This window comes from Doryrhamphus excisus, linkage group LG19, assembly GCF_037039965.1.
Source record: "Doryrhamphus excisus strain RoL-2023G ecotype Guam linkage group LG19, RoL_Dexc_Guam_v1.1, whole genome shotgun sequence".
Taxonomy (NCBI): domain Eukaryota; kingdom Metazoa; phylum Chordata; class Actinopteri; order Syngnathiformes; family Syngnathidae; genus Doryrhamphus; species Doryrhamphus excisus.
The window spans coordinates 15832881-15855431 of record NC_136375.1 but is presented as its reverse complement, the minus strand read 5'-3'; the positions used below and the strand labels follow the sequence as shown (position 1 = coordinate 15855431).

The window sequence follows — 22551 nt, the reverse complement described above, 5'->3', positions numbered from 1 at the left end:
AAAATTGTGTAGCAGGAGTGTAAATGTGACTATAGGGATGTTACTTCATGTCTAGAGGGCTCCAATTATGTTAAAAGTGCATTTTGAAGGTGGTAAACAGGCAAGCAAAGTATTGCATTTATGAATAAGGCGGTGATGGAGTTCTCTGAGAGCGATAAAGGAGGGATTTTTGTATCTGATTTGATTTATGTTGAGTTTAGTTCCACACCTTGACTCCTGTTATTTGTAATTTGGTGCGTTAGTTGTACCTTGCTTTTGTGTTGAGATTTCCAATGAGCTTTTACTTAGCATCATCTAATGTTACTTTTAAATTTATACTTTACGTTTTTATTTTTAATCAAATCAAAACCACGTCGGCTTATTTATTGTTTATGAAAGACTCATCCTATCTTGGAGTTATGCGACACCGTTGGGCCACAAAGAGCCCTCAGGCCACACTTTGGATACCTCTGACCTATCCCATTGGTTGGTGGGAAAAAGAAGGAGCAGTGTGTGTGTGCGTGGGTGTGTGAGAGAGAGAGAATGGGGGCTGTCCTTTGGTGGAGCTGTCACACACACACACACACACACACATATGCACGCACACACACACACACACACACACGATATTTAGCATGAAGTCATCCTCCAGCATCTCCCCTCATACACTTCCACGGTGTGTGAGGATCTACACTAACACTACTACACTTACACCGCCTGTGTGTGTGGGTGTGTGAGGATCTTCTTCTTCTTCTTCTTCTTCTTCTTCTTCTTCTTTCTTCCATGACAACACGAAGACAAACTCTCCGCTTTTATGACTTTTTCTACTCACGGAGGAACTTTGTTTCATGTCAAACGTGAAACCAAGGAGATCACAGCAGAGCACAGCAAAGATCCTTCACATCTCCACGGATGATTTCACCCTGAGCGGGACTCGTAGTAAGTTGGCACAACCACACTCCGAAAGGCTCCTGAACGCAACTCCGAGTGCACTCACTTAGAAATTACACACACACACACATATATATATATATATATATATATATATTTATATATACTTTTAGTGTGAATTGAAATAACCTCCCTTGGCGCCAAGCCGTCACCATCATTTATGATGGCGGTGAAACGTTCAAATGCTTTTGTTGCTGACATGAAAAAGAACAATCGGAACACAAATACAAATTTTCTTTCTGGTTTTTTTTTTTTTGCCTTCTTTATGGAGTCATTCTTAAAACAGAACAGACGCAGACGGTGCGGAATTATTTGCACCTCCGAAATATTCGGGAAATTCATATTCATATGCGGGAAATTGATAGCTGACAGGTGTTTGTACGCGCACGCGCGGAACAGCGTATAGAACAATAGGCAGGTTGTACAAATATATATATTTTTTTCTTCAAAACTGTACTTTATATATGTACTAATATAAATATTAATGTGGCTAAGTATGGATTATTGCATTATATTTGCCCCCGCAAAAAAGATTAAAAAAATCAATTAGTTGATTGTTCGATAGCCTATAATTTCATATAATATTATCCTATCATTAAAATACACATTTAATTTACTCATCATCTTCTATTCTTCCATTCTTTAAGTTTCCGCTAATTTTCTATTTGAAACCATCATTTACAAAATCATCAACAGCAACTAAACATTCCCTAGCCGTCGCACAAGTACAATAAAGAAACTCTAATTATTTTAATTCAAGGTAAAACAAACATAGTCATCATTTTCATTCTTCTTTCAAATGTTTTTTTTTTTTTTTTTTTTACCCTTACGGAGGTGCGGCCCGCGGCCTGCAGCTTCCACGCCGTGTCACACTTTTGATTTTATTTCTATACACTACGTACGGAAAATATTTTTACCTTTTTTCCAATCAAATGAACAAAAATACATCCATTTATTTTAAAACACATTCATTGATTTATTATTCATCCGTTCCAGTCAGCTAAATCAATTCTAACTTTAAAATTCCAAACAGGCCGCAGAAGCATCATACAATACAATATAAGAATATAATGTAATATAATATCATATAATACAGTAGGATATAATGCCAATGATATAGCAAGTCATAATGCAGATTGAAAGTGAAGCCAGTGTGGATTTAGCAAGATGGAAGACATGAGTGATGTTGTCATGGATGATGATGATGATGATGATGATGATGATGTGGAAGATGTGTGATGGGACATCTATTCTTCGCTACACACTCACACACACACACACACACACTTTTGGTGTTTGTTTACTAGCACGGTAGTACTACCGTACTTTCATGGACACAAAGAAGGATGGAGGACAAAGCCGCATGATTGGCATTTCTGCTGTTGTGGTAAAATACATCACCTGTATGGCGTTGCCATAGCGATTCATCAAGTACAAATATATAGATTTATACTAGGAGTTCGACTGGTGGTATAAATGTAGTATGGAGGAGTAAAAATGATGGTATAAATATACTATGGATGAATAAAGTCATGGTATAAATGTAGTATGGAGGAGTAAAAATGATGGTATAAATATACTATGGATGGATAAAGTTATGGTATAAATGTAGTATGGAGGAGTAAAAATGATGGTATAAATATGTGGATGGATAAAGTTATGGTATAAATGTAATATGGAGGAGTAAAAATGATGGTATAAATATACGGATGAATAAAGTCATGGTATAAATATACGGATGAATAAAGTCATGGTATAAATGTAGTATGGAGGAGTTAAAATGATGGTATAAATATGTGGATGAATAAAGTCATGGTATAAATGTAGTATGGAGGAGTAAAAATGATGGTATAAATATAGTATGGATAGATTAAGTCATGGTATAAATGTAGTATGGAGGAGTAAAAATGATGGTATAAATATACTATGGATGGATAAAGTTATGGTATAAATGTAGTATGGAGGAGTAAAAATGATGGTATAAATGTAGTATGGATGGATAAAGTTATGGTATAAATGTAGTATGGAGGAGTAAAAATGATGGTATAAATGTAGTATGGATGAATAAAGTCATGGTATAAATGTAGTATGGAAGAGTAAAAATGATGGTATAAATATACTATGGATGGATAAAGTCATGGTATAAATGTAGTATGGAGGAGTAAAAATGATGGTATAAATATACTATGGATGAATAAAGTCATGGTATAAATGTAGTATGGAGGAGTAAAAATAATGGTATAAATATACCATGGATGAACAAAGTGATGGTATAAATGTAGTATGGAGGAGTAAAAATGATGGTATAAATGTAGTATGGAAGAGTAAAAATGATGGTATAAATATGTGGATGGATAAAGTTATGGTATAAATGTAGTATGGAGGAGTACAAGTGATGGTGTAAATATACTATGGATGAATAACAGTGATGGTATAAATGTAGTATGGGTGAGTAAAAATGATGGTTTAAATATACTATGGATGAATAAAAGTGATGGTATAAATATAGTATGGGAGAGTAAAAACGATGGTATAAATATATGGAGGGATAACGTTATGGTATAAATATACTATGGATGAATAAAAGTGATGGTATAAATATACAATGGATGAGTAAAAGTGTAGTAATGTATGGAGGATGTCTAAATACACTGTAGTATGGAAGAGTAAAATTGATGGTATAAATGTAGTACAGAGTACGTCTAAATCCACTGTAGTATAGAAGAGTAAAAGCGATGGTATAAATATACAAGGGAAGAGTAAAATTGAAGGTATAAATGTAGTACGGAGTACGTCTAAATCCACTGTAGTATGGACGAGTAAAAGTGATGGTATAAATGCAGTATGAGTATGTATAAATGTATTTGCATTGCTCTGTGCTACATGTGATAGCCTATAAGATTACAATGGGTCAAAGCCTATTTTAGGTTGGCCTCAGGTTGGGGGCGGAAGTGGTTATTACCCCTCGCCCCCTTTCTCACTCCCCCGACTTTGTATGTTTTCTTATTATTTATTGTGAGATGTTCACCACTTGGTGTGGTGTTCAAACGCTCTGAAGCAAGACCATCACACACACACACACACACACACACACACACACACCCCTGTTGAGGGTTTGATTTGGTCTAGGCGGGGGGGGGGGGGGGGGGGGTAGTTCAATAGTTGATTTGCTGCTGTTTTTAGTCCCGTACGTTAAGACGTTTGGACTGAATTTCTGAAGAAGCGTTGGAAGTGAAATTTGGTGCCAATATCATATTCATATCATATTCTTCACACTATATTGTGTAGTACTGTATAAATATGTATAAATAGTTAATAAAGTGGTGTATATAGTGTATAGTACTGTATAAATGTGTGTAAATAGTTAATAAAGTGATTGTGTATACTAGTACTGTATAAATATGTATAAACAGTTAATAAAGTGGTGTATATAGTGTATTGTAGTGTATAAATGTGTGTAAATAGTTAATAAAGTGGTGTATATAGTGTATAGTACTGTATAAATGTGTGTAAATAGTTAATAAAGTGGTGTATATAGTGTATTGTAGTGTATAAATGTGTGTAAATAGTTAATAAAGTGGTGTATATAGTGTATAGTACTGTATAAATATATCTAAATAGTTAATAAAGTGGTGTATATAACGTATAGTACTGTATAATTGTGTGTAAATAGTTAATAAAGTGGTGTATATAGTGTATAGTACTGTATAAATACTAGGTCCAGTGGTGTATATTGTGTATAATACTAAATAAATATGTATAAATAGTTGATAAAGTGGTATATATAGTGTACAATACTGTTTAATAATTGTGTGTAAATAGTTAATAAAGTGGTGTATATAGTGTATAGTACTGTATAAATATGTATAAATAGTTGATAAAGTGGTGTATATAGTGTATAGTACTGTATAATTGTACATAAATAGTTGATAAAATGGTGTATATCGTGTATAGTACTGTATAATTGTGTATAAATAGTTTATAAAGTGGTGTATATAGAGTATAGTACTATATAAATGTGTGTACATAGTTAATAAAGTGGTGTATATAGTGTATAGTATTGTATAAATATGTATAAATAGTTGATAAAGTGGTGTATATAGTGTATAGTACTATATAAATGTGTGTACATAGTTAATAAAGTGGTGTATATAGTGTATAGTATTGTATAAATATGTATAAATAGTTGATAAAGTGGTGTATATAGTGTACAGTAGTGTATAATAGCGTGTAAATAGTTAATCCAGTGGTGTATATAATGTATAGTACTGTATAAATGTGTGTATATAGTTGATAAAGTGGTGTATATAGTGTATAGTACTGTATAAATAATTGATCAAGTGGTGTATATAGTGTATAGTACTGTATAAATATGTATAAATAGTTGATAAAGTGGTGTATATAGTGTATAGTACTGTATAAATAATTGATCAAGTGGTGTATATAGTGTATAGTACTGTATAAATATGTATAAATAGTTGATAAAGTGGTGTATATAGTGTATAGTACCGTATAAATGTGTGTACATGGTTAATATAGCGGTGTATATAGAGTATAGTACCGTATAAATGTGTGTACATGGTTAATATAGCGGTGTATATAGAGTATAGTACCGTATAAATGTGTGTACATGGTTAATATAGCGGTGTATATAGAGTATAGTACCATATAAATTTGTGTACATGGTTAATATAGCGGTGTATATAGAGTATAGTACCATATAAATGTGTGTACATGGTTAATATAGCGGTGTATATAGAGTATAGTACCATATAAATGTGTGTACATGGTTAATATAGCGGTGTATATAATGTATAGTACCATATAAATGTGTGTACATGGTTAATATAGCGGTGTATATAGAGTATAGTACCGTATAAATGTGTGTAAACAGTAGGTCCAGTGATGTATATAGAGTATACGTATGTAAATGTGTGTACAGTATGTAGTGTATAAAAGCGGTAGATGAGGCATGGTGTGTGTGAGATGGTGTGTGATGGTGCGTGATGGTGTGTGACGGTGTGTGACGGTGTGTGAGTGCGTGTGACGGGGTCGGCCCGTGTGCCTCAATCAAATGCAAATGTGTGCGATGGGAGGGTAGAAATTAACATGTCCAAACATTGGAGTGAAATTCCATCTGCCGCCTCGTCAAGGAGGCCCTTAATAAGTTCTCAGGCAGCAAAGTGACACACATCTTAATCAAATCTTAATCCCGGGAATTAATTCTCCGGGCGTTTATGAATAATGCGTACAAAGGAGAGCGGTCCACGCCACGCCCACGCCCACGCCCACGCCACGCACCGCCAGATGGAGCCCACAATGGGCTGGAAAATGAGGGGCTTTTCCACGTGTTATTATCTTTTTGCTAATTATCAGCAGATATGGATTTGAATGAGGTTGATGCAAAGGGGGGGGGGTCGAGGGGTTGAGGGGGGGGGGGTCTGATCCTCCTTGTTAGGCAGCTTGTTGCTGCTGCTTATGTGCAAGCTTTTGAAATATCATCAGGCTGCTATGTGGATATGTGAAGGGGGGGGGGGGGTGTTGGGGGGGGCGTGAAGGTGCTGACACCTTGTTGTGGACAAAATGACTGGCTGGCATGAAGACCCTCGGTGCCAAGCAGGCCTCTCAGCGCCATCCATCACTGCCGCTACTCAGCACACGCTTGCTGACTCGGCTAAATAACAAAACCTTGACACAAAATATAGACGCTCCTTTTCTTGTGCTTGTTGTGTTGCTTGATCTTACACTATGCCGTATATAAAAGGCTTCACACACACACACACACACACGCCCCTGTTTCCAACTACAGCAGATCATTTGTGTAGAAACACCAGAGTGTCAATGCTGACTCGACTGTTACGCTGCACGCCGCCACTAGGTGTCACTAATCTTAAACAGGTAAACAGGTTTTCTATGTCTTATTTTCTATTATTATGTCTACTATATTGGGTAACATGAGTGTGAAGGCGAATATAGGGGTGTTATGTCATGTCTAGAGGGCTCTAATCATGTTAAAAAGTATGTCTAGAAGCCGGTAAACAAGTTTTCTATGTCTTATTTTCTATTATTATGTCTACTATATTGGGTAACATGAGTGTGAAGGAGAATATAGGGGTGTTATGTCATGTCTAGAGGGCTCTAATCATGTTAAAAAGTGTGTCTAAAAGGTGGTAAACAGGTTTTCTGTGTCTTATTTTCTATTATTATGTCTACTATATTGGGTAACATGAGTGTGCAGGAGAATATAGGGGTGTTATGTCATGTCTAGAGGGCTCTAATCATGTTAAAAAGTGTGTCTAGAAGGTGGTAAACAGGTTTTCTGTGTCTTATTTTCTATTATTATGTCTACTATATTGGGTAACATGAGTGTGAAGGAGAATATAGGGGTGTTATGTCATGTCTAGAGGGCTCTAATCATGTTAAAAAGTATGTCTAGAAGCTGGTAAACAGGTTTTCTATGTCTTATTTTCTATTATTATGTCTACTATATTGGGTAACATGAGTTTGAAGGCAAATATAGGGGTGTTATGTAATGTCTAGAGGGCTCTAATCATGGTAAAAAGTATGTCTAGAAGCTGGTAAACAGGTTTTCTATGTCTTATTTTCTATTATTATGTCTACTATATTGGGTAACATGAGTTTGAAGGCGAATATAGGGGTGTTATGTAATGTCTAGAGGGCTCTAATCATGGTAAAAAGTGTGTCTAGAAGGTGGTAAACAGGTTTTCTGTGTCTTATTTTCTATTATTATGTCTACTATATTGGGTAACATGAGTGTGAAGGAGAATATAGGGGTGTTATGTCACGTCTAGAGGGCTCTAATCATGCTAAAAAGTGTGTCTAGAAAGTGGTAAACAGGTTTTCTATGTCTTATTTTCTATTATTATGTCTACTATATTGGGTAACATGAGTGTGAAGGCGAATATAGGGGTGTTATGTCATGTCTATAGGGCTCTAATCATGTTAAAAAGTGTGTCTAGAAGGTGGTAAACAGGTTTTCTATGTCTTATATTCCGTAATTATGTCTACTATGTTTGGTAATGGAAACGTAAAGGCAATTATAGGGGTGTTAGTTCATGTCTAGAGAGCTCTAATCATATAAAAGGTGTATTTGGAAGGTGGTAAACAGGTTTTCTGTGTCTTATATTCCATAATTTTGTCTACTATGTTTGGTAATAGAAACATGAAGGCAACTGTAGGGGTGTTATGTCATGTCTAGAGGGCTCTAATCATGTTAAAAAGTGTGTTTACAAGGTGGTAAACAGGTTTTCTATGTCTTATCTTCTCTTATTATGTCTACTATATTGGGTACTAGGAGTGTAAATGTGACTATAGGGGTGTTATTTCATGTCTACATGGCTCTAATCATGTTAAAAAGTGTATTTAGAAGGTGGTAAACAGGTTTTCTATGTACTAACTATGAAGATATTCCATTTGTAAATGAGGAATCCGACTTGTTGGAAATGCGGTTATCAGCCTGAGGCTTGGAACCAATGAAGCACCAGAAAGGAGCGATTACTGTAGCCACAATTCTTCAGATCAAACGGGATGTTGGAAATAGGTAGCATGGATGGTGTGAATCGGGTCAAGAAAAGTGGAATGTGTCCATAAAGTTTTCCAGTGGGAATATTGTCACAGAAATTGTAGAATTAGGGAGAAGTTGGGAATGTTTTGGAATACGTGATTAAGCAGCAGGTGGTTTGCCAAAGGAGATGAACATGTTGGCGTTGCTTGAACGCTGCAGAAAGTGGAAGCCTGGTAGAATGAATAGAAGATGGTAGAAGAATAACAACATATTATTGATTATATTGATATTTATTGGCCCAATAAGGTGCACTGTATTCGGACACACGCTCCGAGCAGCCGGTGTGACACCAAGTGAGATCTGGGACGTTACCACAGGCTGTTAACGTGGCAGGCAGGAGGAAAAAAAGAGCACTTGACCCGCAAAGTAATCTCTCCTATTTGGATTGTTTTTTTTATGATCAGTTATTGGGGAATAGAATAGAATATAAGTTATGGGGGCTATTTTTAATGTTATTGGATTGATTGGTAAATGTAAATGTAAATGTAAATGTTTACACTCCTATTACCCAATATAGTAGGCATAATAAGAGAATAGAAAACCTGTTTACCACCTTCTAAACACACTTTTTTAACATTAGAGCCATCCACATATGAAATAACACCCCTATAGTAACCTTTACACTCCTATTAGCCAATATAGTAGACATAATAAGAGAAAATAAGACATAGAAAGCCTGTTGACCACCTTCTAAACACACTTTTTTACATGATTAGAGCCCTCTAGACATGGAATAACACCCCTATAGTCACCTTTACAGTCCTATTACCCAATATAGTAGACATAATGAGAAAAAATAAAGCATCGAAAAACTTGTTTACCACCTGCTAAATACAGCTTTTAACATGATTAGAGCCCTCTAGACATGAAATAACACCCCTATAGTCACCTTTACACTTCTATTAGCCAATATAGTAGACATAATTAGAGAAAATAAGACAAAGAAAAGCTGTTTACCACCTTCTAAATACACTTTTAAACATGATTAGAGCCCTCTAGACATGACATAACACCCCTACAGTTGCCTTTATGTTTCTATTCCCAAACATAGTAGACATAATTACGGAATATAAAGCACAGAAAACCTGTTTGCCACCTTCCAAATACACCTTTTATATGATTAGAGCTCTCTAGACATGAAATAACACCCCTATAGTCACCTTTACACTCATATTACCCAATATAGTAGACATAATTAGAGAAACTAAGACAAGGAAAATCTGTTTACCACCTTCTAAATACATGTTTTAACATGATTAGAGCCCTCTAGACATGACATAACACTCCTATAGTCACCTTTACACTCCTATTACCCAATATAGTAGACATAATTAGAGAAAATAAGACAAGGAAAATCTGTTTACCACCTTCTAAATACACTTTTTAACATGATTAGAGCCCTCTAGACATGACATAACACCCCTATAGTCACCTTTACACTCATATTACAAAATATAGTAGATATAATTTGAGAAAATAAGACAAGGAAAATCTGTTTACCACCTTCTAAATACATGTTTTAACATGATTAGAGCCCTCTAGACATGACATAACACCCCTATAGTCACCTTTACACTCCTATTACCCAATATAGTAGACATAATTAGAGAAAATAAGACAAGGAAAATCTGTTTACCACCTTCTAAATACACTTTTTAACATGATTAAAGCCCTCTAGACATGAAATAACACCCCTATAGTCACCTTTACCCTCATATTACCCAATATAGTAGACATAATTAGAGAAAATAAGACAAGGAAAATCTGTTTACCACCTTCTAAATACATGTTTTAACATGATTAGAGCCCTCTAGACATGGAATAACATCCCTATAGTCACCTTTACAATCCTGTTACCCAATATAGTAGACATAATTAGAGAAAATAAGACAAAGAAAAACTTGTTTACCACCTGCTAAATACACTTTTTAACATGATTAGAGCCCTGTAGACATGACATAACACCCCTATAGTCACCTTTACACTCATATTACAAAATATAGTAGACATAATTAGAGAAAATAAGACAAGGAAAATCTGTTTACCATCTTCTAAATACATGTTTTAACATGATTAGAGCCCTCTAGACATGACATAACACCCCTATAGTCACCTTTACACTCCTATTACCCAATATAGTAGACAAAATAAGACATAATGTAAACGTAAATGTAGGAAGGACCAAGTGTGTGTTCAAAGGTCAAAGGTTGAAATAATGTATCCAGTTTGAATGTAAATATGTGAAAAACGACACTCCAAAGACCCCCCCCCCCCCAGCAGAGTGAGGTCACAGGTTACGACACACACACACACACACACACACACACACAGCTGACACGGTGAGTGACAAGCACCGGCCAATGTTTTGGTAGGCGCCACTTCCTCTCTGCGCCACTGAAGGTGTATTTCTTGTGTTTGCAGAGCCTGGTTATGGATTTTAACCTCCTGACGGATAGCGATGCCCGCAGCCCGGTGCTGTCGCTGTCCGACTCCGGCACCCCCCATCACGACCAGAGCAGCAAAGGCCAAGAGAGCAGCGGTCAGTGGGCCGGCTTCCTTGTACGCTATTTCCACCCTGACACGTCCAATCACTGCACACCAGGAAACCATTTTTAAATCCCGAGTATTCTTGCGCCATATTTATTCAATCAATTCATCGAAAAAGAAGAACAAAAGATTGTTTTTAGCTTTGAAATCGCCATGGCGATACCGACATGATAAACAAGCTCAGAAGACGCGAGATAGAAATTCATCAATAGTCTAACAGAGAAGAACGTAACATACAGACAACACGTCTTTTCCGTGTGCTGCGCTTTATACACACAGTACACCCTCACCCTCTAATAGACAATCTTTGTCAAAGGATGAATTATCCATGAACATAACATCATCAGTATGCCTTCCGTTCATCATCCGTTCATCATCATGACACTCGCTTCTTACTTGATGTAGTATCCCTCCACATTATTGCAGTAGTGCAGTATGTACACAATATTGTGGCATATTCTTATACAAATATATATATAATATACGTATATATATAGCAATAAATACCTAAATGTTTCCAAATTCGGGCTGCACGGCGGTCGAGTGGTTAGCACTTACACCAGGGTTCAATTCCACCCTCGGCCATCTCTGTGCGGACTCCGCTGTCCTCCCACATTATTAGAAATATTAATAAATATTAATAATAAATATTAATAATAAATATTATAGAAATGTATCAGTCTGAGAGCTCTCTACAAATTTGGGACACCAGCCAACCACAGTGAGAGCCATTACCCGCAAATGGGGGGAAAAAAAAATGGAACAGCAGAGGCTGCACGGCGACCGAGTGGTTAGCGAGCAGGCCACACAGCTAGGAGACTCGGGTTCGATTCCACCCTCGGCCATCTCTGTGTGGAGTTTGCATGTTCTCCCCGTGCGTGCGTGGGTCTTTTCCGGGTACTCCGCTTTCCTCCCACATTCCAAAAACAGTTATTAGAAATATTAATAAATATTAATAATAAATATTATAGTTATTAGAAATGTATCGCTCTGAAAAAGGTTATACAGCTCTCTCTAAAACTTTGGGACACCAGCCAACCACAGTGAGAGCCATTATCCGCAACCGAGTGGTTAGCGCGCAGGTCACACAGCTAGGAGACTCGGGTTCGATTCCACCCACGGCCATCTCTGTGTGTTCTCCCCGTGCATGCGTGGGTTTTCTCCCTCCCACATTCCAAAAACATGCTAGGTTAATTAGCCACTCCAAATTGTCCATAGGTATGAATGTGAGTGTGAATGGTTGTTTGTCTATATGTGCCCTGTGATTGGCTGGCCACCATCCCGGGGTGTACCCCACCCCGCCTCTCGCCCCAAGACAGCTGGGATAGGCTCCAGCACATTCGCGACCCTCGTGAGGATAAGAAGTAGAAAATGAATGCATGATTATTAGTACTACTACTAGTAGTAGTAGGCTAGTATTAGCTTGCTTATTAGCCTGCTTTTGCCCTATTATATACAATTTGTCAGAGATTTTTTTTTTGTTAAAAAAAAAATCAATGAAAAAAAAATCAATAAAAAATATCAAATTATTTAGGGGGGGCTTAAGAATATTTTAAAATAGGCCTAATGACGTCACTGGCCCTTAGAAGTAAAAAAAAAAACATGCTAGGTTAATTAGCGACTCCAAATTGTCCATAGGTATGAATGTGAGTGTGAATGGTTGTTTGTCTATATGTGGCCTGTGATTGGCTGGCCACCAGTCCGGGGTGTACCCCACCCCGCCTCTCGCCCCAAGACAGCTGGGATAGGCTCCAGCACCCTCACGACCCTCGTGAGGATAAGCGGTAGAAAATGAATGAATGAATGAATGTTTTGTTATGGCAAAAATGGATTTGGTTAGAGTACGTTTTGGTTAGAGTTGGGCGAATTCATGATGCTAAGCGAGGTTGAGAATGAATGAATGAATGAATGTGCCCAAATTCCATATAAGAATATGAAAGCAATGAAATAAATGAATGAATTGTATAGTACGTGAAATAAAAATGAGCTATATCGGTTCCGTATGTTCCGTATTGTGATCAGCGGACCGCCAGCCTTGAGAAAGAAACGTGTGCTATTTGCCTTGTAAAGTGCAAGCAATGAAAGCCGCGCAGCAGACGCTCTAATCCTCAATCATCAGAGGCCGTCCGCGGGGGGCTCGGTGGCCTTGTGGAGGGGGGGGTACTGTCTAATAATGCCACGCTCATTTTTTTTCCCTGCTCTGAATATGATCATGAGTTAGCATTTGATTTCCTTTTTCCTGCTCGGCTAAATTTTCCTTTTATTGGCGGCCGTGTGGGAGGATTTCTACGTCGAGGTACGATCGCCTCGCGCCGGGATTTGACACCAAATAAGCGGTCGGTTATTTATGCAAATATATGCTATTACTATAATAAATATCATTTCTTTCACTTGAAGTCAAATTTTGAATTTGCAATAAGAATAAATGTTTTGCTATGCTCTGCTGCTATATATGGAATAATAATATAATCAGGAATAAAGATACATTTTGGTGTTGCTCATACACCCCTGAGAAGTAATAGGTTGTAATGGATAAAGACAAAATCCTTCATTTTTAGCAATATTATTAAGTATGTTGCATATTATTATTATTATTATTACATAATATTTTTTACATAAAATTCCCAAATGTACTTTTTTACCAGATAAATTGTACTGTATAATGATAGTATTTTTTATTTTATTTCTTTCATCGCCGATATTTTTAAATTCATTCTTTTTTTCTGGTTTCGTGCCACTTCCTTTTTATGAAAGGCTTGCATAGAACATGAAGCACGGACGGCTATATAACATACGTGTATGCGTGTAGATGTTATGAGTTGAAAGGCCTTGCATAATAATGTTCTCAGGGAAGCCGGCCTAGAAAAGATGTGTTTTGTCAGCACATTATCGGTCAGAGGGCTCTTATTGTGGCGAGCCCGTCGCTGCCCTTTCCTGTGTATTGTGTTTGATGCTTTGGCCTTAAGTGGCAGCTTAGCCAGTGTCAGTTTACTTGCAGATAACAGCCCGCTCGGCTCTTATTGGTTTTGCCGGTGGCCCCGTGGAGTCTCTTTGGAAGTCCTCCCACAGACTTAAACCCTCGCTAAACACAAGCCGCCCTGCCCCCGGACCACCGCCGCCCAAAACCTAATCCACAGGATTAGCTGCCGACTCATTTCACTTCTTTCTGTGAGGTCCTCTGCTTGCGGGCGTGTAAATGTGTCATCACGTGGACGTGGGCTCCGTCTGCAAGCGCACATCATGTTTCATCTAAATGCTAATCTGTGCCTCCGTTTTAGTGGGGAGCTGATATTTTCCTGAAACTTACCTATGTTCTACTGCTGATCACTAAAGAAGGCGAAAATGTAGAAAGAAACTTTTTATTGTGATGAAAGACGACCGTCTAACCGTTCCTTTGGTGGGTTCCATGTTCCCGTGTTCCTTGCTAGATGAGTCCAAATGGTGTCTAATGGCCGCTACTGATTGAAGGAGTTGAGTGTGTGTTTTATCGGCCATCGATGGTAATGGTTTTATTTCATTTGAACATGCATCAGATTCCAATTGAGTGCATCCCATAATCAGTTCCCAGTTCCACATGTCCGAAAGGAGTAGGAAGAAGCAAAGCTTATTAAATCCTACCCCTCCATCTGGTACTTTTACAATCAGTAACTGTTACATTTGTTCACTTCCTGCTTTCCTAATATAATTTAAGTTTAGTTTTTTGTTTTTTTAAATGTATGATGTATTTTTATTTTTATTTTTATTTTTATTTTTATTTTTATTTTTATTTTTACTTTTATTTTTATTTTTATTTTTATTTTTATTTTTATTTTTATTTTTATTTTTATTTTTATCAGATTCCAATTGAGTGCATCCCATAATCAGTTCCCAGTTCCACATGTCCAAAAGGAGTAGGAAGAAGTAAAGCTTATTAAATCCTACCCCTCCATCTGGTACTTTTACAATCACTAACTGTTACATTTGTTCACTTCCTGCTTTCCTAATATAATTTAAGTTTAGTTTTTTGTTTTTTAAAATGTATGATGTATTTTTATTTTTATTTTTATTTTTATTTTTATTTTTATTTTTATTTTTATTTTTATTTTTATTTTTATTTTTATTTTTATTTTTATTTTTATTTTTATTTTTATCAGATTCCAATTGAGTGCATCCCATAATCAGTTCCCAGTTCCACATGTCCAAAAGGAGTAGGAAGAAGCAAAGCTTATTAAATCCTACCCCTCCATCTGGTACTTACATTTGTTCACTTCCTGCTTTCATAATTTAATTAAATTTTTTTTTTAGCTGTTTGAAGATGAACTATATCAGTAAGTTGAAGTATTTGTCATTTTAGAAATAAGGAGTTAGTATGTTCTCTGTAGGCGGCATTATGAATTATCCTTACTGGCCTTTTTTGCAGTACATTCATGTCAAGGAGGTGACATAAAAATCACGCCAAAGATGACTTTATGGCCAAGGTTGAATGTATTGATGAGTTTGTGTGAACTTTCATCTTCACCATGCGTCTACCCACTATCACTAGAAATACTTCATGTGGGAAATCCACACGCCAAGGATACACACCCAAAAAAACCGGGTAGCATCACAGTCCTTTTGTGGTATCTTGTAAAAAGGAATCTTGAAAGGAATAAAAACTGCGGGTTTGTGCGCTCAGAAAAGACGAAGAAGACAAAGAATGTGAGTGCATGACCTGAATGGATGAATCCTGAAGAATAACTCCGCTGTTGGACCAACTGTGGTCTCCGCAGACACGGAGAAATCCCAGCAGAACCACTTGGATGAATCGGGGGCCGACGACGGCTCGCTGAAGAAGAAGCAGCGGCGGCAGAGGACTCACTTCACCAGCCAGCAGCTCCAGGAGCTGGAGGCCACCTTCCAGAGGAACCGCTACCCTGACATGAGCACCAGGGAGGAGATTGCCGTGTGGACCAATCTCACAGAAGCACGGGTCAGGGTAAGTCCACGTCGTGAAGGTCCGGAAGGTCTGCTTTGTCTGTAATGATAACATGGTATCTTCATAGTCTTACGGTAAAGATACAGTTACCAAAAATGTATCACGTTGAAGTCATTCCATCAAAGACAATTGGCGCTACGACACCTTGTGATAACCATGCATCACATTACAATTGAGTGCATCCCATAATCAGTTCACAGTTCCACATGTCCAAAAGGAGTAGGAAGAAGCAAAGCTTATTAAATCCTACCCCTCCATCTGGTACTTTTACATTTGTTACATTTGTTCACTTCCTGCTTTCCTAATATAATTTAAGTTTTGTTTTTTGTTTTTTTTTTATGTTTTTTTAATTTTAAATGTATTTTATAAATTTTAATTTTAATTTTAATTTTAATTTTAATTTTAATTTTAATTTTAATTTTAATTTTAATTTTAATTTTAATTTTAATTTTAATTTTATTCCAATTGAGTGCATCCCATAATCAGTTCCCAGTTCCACATGTCCAAAAGGAGTAGGAAGAGGCAAAGCTTATTAAATCCTACCCCTTCATCTGGTACTATTACATTTGTTACATTTGTTCACTTCCTGCTTTCCTAATATAATTTAAGTTTTGTTTTTTGTTTTTTTTTAATGTTTTTTTTAATTTTAAATGTATTTTATAAATTTTAATTTTAATTTTAATTTTAATTTTAATTTTAATTTTAATTTTAATTTTAATTTTAATTTTAATTTTAATTTTAATTTTAATTTTAATTTTAATTTTAATTTTAATTTTAATTTTAATTTTAATTTTAATTTTATTCCAATTGAGTGCATCCCATAATCAGTTCCCAGTTCCACATGTCCAAAAGGAGTAGGAAGAGGCAAAGCTTATTAAATCCTACCCCTTCATCTGGTACTATTACATTTGTTACATTTGTTCACTTCCTGCTTTCCTAATATAATTTAAGTTTTGTTTTTTGTTTTTTTTTAATGTTTTTTTTAATTTTAAATGTATTTTAATTTTAATTTTAATTTTAATTTTAATTTTAATTTTAATTTTAATTTTAATTTTAATTTTAATTTTAATTTTAATTTTAATTTTAATTTTAATTTTAATTTTAATTTTAATTTTAATTTTAATCAGATTCCAATTGAGTGCATCCCATAATCAGTTCCCAGTTCCACTTGTCCAAAAGGAGTAGGAAGAAGCAAAGCTTATTAAATCCTACCCCTCCATCTGGTACTTTTACAATCACTAACTGTTACATTTGTTCACTTCCTGCTTTCATAATTAAATTTTTAAAAAACTTGATTATTTTTATGTTGAAGATCTTAATATTTGACTTCTTGTGATTTGTGCAGGTGTGGTTCAAGAACCGGCGCGCCAAGTGGAGAAAGCGCGAGAGGAACCAGCAGGCGGAATTGTGTAAAAACGGCCTCGGTGCCCAGTTTAACGGACTGATGCAACCCTACGACGACATGTACGCCGGCTACTCGTACAACAACTGGGCCACCAAGAGCCTAGCGAGCAGCCCGCTTTCCGCCAAGAGCTTCCCGTTCTTCAATTCCATGAACGTCGGCCCCTTGTCGTCGCAGCCCATGTTCTCCGCCCCCAGCTCCATCCCCTCCATGAACATGGCCCCCGGCATGGTGCCCTCGGCGGTGCCCGGCGTTCCCAACAACCTGGGCGGCCTCAACAACCTCAACGGCCCGACGGCGGTGACGGCGGCCAACTGCCCGTACGCCGCCGCCGCCGCCGCCGCCGCCAGCCCCTACGTGTACAGAGACACCTGCAACTCCAGCCTGGCCAGCCTGAGACTGAAGGCCAAGCAGCACAGCAACTTCGCTTATCCCGCCGTGCAGAACCCCGTGTCCAACCTCAGCCCCTGCCAGTACGCCGTAGACCGCCCGGTATGAGGACTCCAGTTCCCGCGCGGAGGACGAGCGGAGCGACCCGCTGTTTGCAAGGATTTCTACACAATGTCCCTTTTTCTTAACTGCATGATTAGACGAAATAAATGTAGAACGCAAGGCCAAAGGAGGCGGGACTCACGGTGCAGGAAACTAACCTGTGATTGACAGGTGGGAGGGATCTCCGCTGTATATATATAAGACTTTTTTTTTTTTCTATGTGACAAAATACTACATAAGAACATTTGAGTCATGTCCACACTGAGGCGGATTGTTGAATGTCTGTCCACCTAAAAGACCCGGCCCTCATTTTCCTTTAGCCCAGGGGTGGGCAAACTACGGCGCGGGGGCCACATCCGGCCCGCCAAGTGTTTGAATATGGCCTGCATGCTCTTTCCAAAATATTTCATTGAAATGAATTCATTTATTAATTCTTCAATTTTGTTATTTGACGCGGTCTGTTGTTTACAAAATGCTCCTAAAAAAAGACACAAGCACATAATAATAATAATAATAATAATAATAATAATAACAAATGTAATTTATAACGCACTTTACATCAAATAAATGATCTCAAAGTACACAGAGGAGACTGCATGACACTTTTACGTGTAAAAATATATGTGTAAAATACTATGTAGTCTGCCCCCCCATGCGGCCCGCGAGTCAAAAAGTTTGCCCACCCCCGCTTGATACTATATTAAAATAAATAAATAAATAAATATTATTAAAAAATATATTTTATATTATTTATTATAATAAAAAAAAAATGTTTAAGACACATTGAAAGAGGTTGTGATATGTAGTACTGTACGCCGGACACTAGGTGTCAATCGCGTTGGCCCAGACACACAAGCACCAGACTTGATGGACGGAACAACAGGCACAATCATCCAGAATAAAAAAAAAACGGCTACTCTTGACCCTTGCCGAGCTACAACTCAAGTCTGAACCCCTGATGTCACTTCCTGTCCACTCCCGTTTACAGTAACACGCGTGAGCATGAGCCTCATTTATATCTATTACTTCTACTGATAGGAGTGTATACTGTAGGTGACTGTAGGGGTGTTATTTCATGTTTGGAGGGCTCTAAAATGATAATAAAATAATAATAATAATAATAAACAAATCAGAACAAAGCCCAAATATAATAATAAATAATAAATAATAAATAATAAATAATAAATAATAATAATAAATAATAAATAATAAATAATAAATAATAAATAATAAATAATAAATAATAAATAATAAATAATAAATAGGTTGAAAAATGAAAATACTCCATTTATAAATGATAAATGTTTGCATATACTAACGGCTCCAAATGAACAGAAAATCTAACTCAAGCTAAAAGATACCGGCAGATACCCCAAAAATACCGACAGGACATGTGACCATGTTATGAGCCATGAAGGGTTGCGTTCAAAGACACCACGTAATAAAAGATAAGCGTGTAATTTCCCACAGTACCTAAGAGTTACCGCACATTTCTTTTTATATTTACACCAGCCATACCGGCATAATAAAGAATAATACACTTTGGCGTGTCCCTGAATGCACCTCGCGGCGGTAGTTTCTGATCCTGAGAGGCGATCCTGTTACGGTGTTGATGTTGCGGTCAGGTCAGGTCTCGGATACACTCAAGATGCCATTCATGAAACGAACGTGAGTTGCCGCCGTTAATGAGCTATTTTTGACAGGCTAATGATGACACACGCTGAGGCGGCACTTTTGGGAAAGTAGAAGAATGGTCTTGGTGTCGGTGTGGACATGGCCTACGAATGTTCCTGGAAAACCAAAGGGCCCAGGGTTTCTGTACAAAGACATCCTTTGGGAAATTAATACTTTGTTGTGAATTCCTTTCCCCCCCGGGAAGGTCAAAGGTTAAAGGCCAATTTAGACAAGCAAGAAGAGGGCAGGACCGGCTTAGCGAAATATCCGACAATTGACTGAAAGTGGCGTGTATAGATTTGTGTGCTGTTATCCAAAAGGGAGTCTGTGACTGTAAAATATATCAAATGTACGAGTGCTCTTCTTACAAGCTTCTTTCCCCCATCTTGCCTGCTTTGTCTCATTAAAGAAACTATTCCGACATCCGCCTTGACTGGAAATGGGATCCCGGATTGCGTGGGAATTACGGGAATTGTGTATTGGCAGGAATCTGCCCATACGATACGTATCACGATACGAGGCTCACCATACGATATATATCACGATATTGTTAACAAGGTGATATTTTTGTTGTTTTTCTTGTAGTTAAAGATTATTTCCTGGTAAAACTGAGCAATATCCACTTATAAAACACATTTTTATTATACAGTATGTTATGCTGTATCACAAACTTAAAATGTAGCATTTGGATAAATAAAGCTTTAGCATCCAGCTTTAAATTAAACTTAAAAAACTTTCAACGATACTGTTAACAAGAAAATATTTTTGTTGGTTTTTTTGTAGTTAATTACTTCCTGGAAAAACTAAATGACACATTTTTATTACATTAAAACAGTATGTTATGCTGTATCACAAAAAAGTGTAGCATTTGGATAAATAAAGATTTAAATTTATGCAAAAAAAAAAACATAAAAAAACAAATAAATGAAATTATGTGTCAAAAAAGTATACAGTCCCTGACTTATCCACCATCAGAAGAGTATTTTTGTGGAACAAAGTAACTAATATCAGTAAAAAATCCTTTTAGGATGCTTAAAATAACCATTATTTAACTAAATAGTGATTTAAAAAAAAAAATTATATATCACAATATATCACGATACTGTTAAAAAGGCGATATTTTTGTTGTTTTTCTTGTAGTTAAAGATTATTTCCTGGTAAAACTGAATTACACCAGCAATATGCACTTACTAAATAATTTTTTGTTCCATTAGAACACTATGTTATGCTGTATCACAAACTTAAAGTGTAGCATTTGGATAAATAAAGATTTAAATTTACGCAAAAAAAAACATAAAAAAACAAATAAATGAAATTATGTGTCAAAAAAGTATCCAGTCCCTGACTTATCCACCATCAGAAGAGTATTTTGTGGAACAAAGTAACTAACATCAGTAAAAAAAATCATTTTAGGATGCTTGAAAATAACTATTATTTACCTAAATTGTGAAAAAAAATATATATATATATCACGATATATCACAATACTGTTAACAAGGCGATATTTTTGTTGTTTTTCTTGTAGTTAAAGATTATTTCCTGGTAAAACTGAATTACACCAGCAATATGCACTTACTAAATAATTTTTTATTCCATTAGAACACTATGTTATGCTGTATCACAAACTTAAAAGTGTAGCATTTGAATAAATAAAGCTTTAAATTTACAAAAAAAAATAATAAAGATTAAATAAAGAGTAAATAAAGATTGTGTTTTTGTTATTAAGGTGAAATATGAAGGTACTAACAACTACAATGTAGTAGTGTAGTGTTTGGGTACGTGCAGTACCTCATATTTATGCTCATGGTTGCTTTCATTTTGGGTACAGTAAGGAAACAGAATGCAAAAATTGCGGGCAGGTAATTCCCCAATAAATAAATACAATTGCTTAGTAGTCTACAATTATACTGCGTACAAGTACAAGTACCCACGACACGCCAGCCAGTCCGACACGGCAAGACAGGAACCTTTTTGGCAAAGAGAGCTATCAAAGTCCCATATTTTGAAAAGTATTCCCATAATATTGTTTCCTATTTAACACTGTCATGATCTGCTGCGTTGCTTTGCTGCCACCTGTCTGTCGTTGGTGGCAGTGCAGCTCTGAGCCTCAATTGGAGGAATACTCCGTCTCCTCCTTAGCACTATGGAGGACCAAAACTGCCAAAACAATAAATAAATAAAAGTGAAAATAAAAACAAAAATAAAAAAAAAATCAAAAAATTAAATACAAAAAAATAAATATAAATGGAAATAAAAACAAAAATACAAAATATATACATAAATAAATAAAAGCAAAAATAAATACAAAAATAAAAAACAAGATTAAAAAATTTAAAAAATATATATTTTTGTTTTTATTTCCATTTATATTTATTTTTTTGTATTTAATTTTTTTTTCATTTTTGTTTTTATTTCCACTTTTATTTATTTATTATTTTGGCAGTTGTGGTCCTCCATATAGCACACGTGCAGCCAAATTATCCTGGGAATACTCATTGCCAGATTGTCTCCTGTGCCTCCCTGCCTTGTGTTAGTCCGTCGTCATATTTGATTTTAAAATGCAAGCCAAAAAAAGCAAAGAAGGAAATTTAATGGTGTTAAGAGAAGTCTGAGAGCTATCAATAAATCTATAATAAATCTATATATAAACAAACTTGGGTTGTTTATATTGGTTTTTTTTTTTATATTTATTTAAATATTTTATAAATATAAAAAAATATAAAATATAAATATAAAAAAATACATATTTTTTTAAATATATATTTTAAATATTTTGTACTGCTTATCTGATTCTGTACTCTGTAATTTTCCCCAACTGAGGGATGAATAAAGGCACATCTTATCTTATCTTAAGGACCACCTCCGGCCCCAGAGCCATGGGTTCCCTAAAGACTGATACTTCTTCCCGGGGAATCGTTCGTTTGATGAGGTGGATTGCTCCTCCGCATAACAAATATCCGGGCCGGA

General features: G+C 36.2%; 1 protein-coding gene across 1 annotated transcript; it reads left to right on the top strand.

The window, feature by feature from the left end:
• Positions 1 to 589: 589 nt before the first annotated feature.
• pitx3 (paired-like homeodomain 3) lies at positions 590 to 18670 on the top strand. Its single transcript, XM_058056685.2, has 4 exons — positions 590 to 918; positions 10937 to 11054; positions 15811 to 16016; positions 17362 to 18670. The coding sequence occupies exons 2-4, from the start codon at positions 10946 to 10948 to the stop codon at positions 17914 to 17916; spliced, it is 870 nt and encodes a 289-aa protein (XP_057912668.2). The 5' UTR covers positions 590 to 918; positions 10937 to 10945; the 3' UTR covers positions 17917 to 18670.
• The last annotated feature ends 3881 nt before the right edge of the window (positions 18671 to 22551 follow it).

Bases quoted from the DNA above. Each gene is read 5' to 3' on its own strand.
- pitx3 (XM_058056685.2), top strand. From the start codon at position 10,946: ATGGATTTTAACCTCCTGACGGATAGCGATGCCCGCAGCCCGGTGCTG. The intron at 11,055-15,810 runs GTCAGTGGGCCG...TGGTCTCCGCAG, and splicing joins CAAAGGCCAAGAGAGCAGCG to ACACGGAGAAATCCCAGCAG. The intron at 16,017-17,361 runs GTAAGTCCACGT...TGATTTGTGCAG, and splicing joins TCACAGAAGCACGGGTCAGG to GTGTGGTTCAAGAACCGGCG.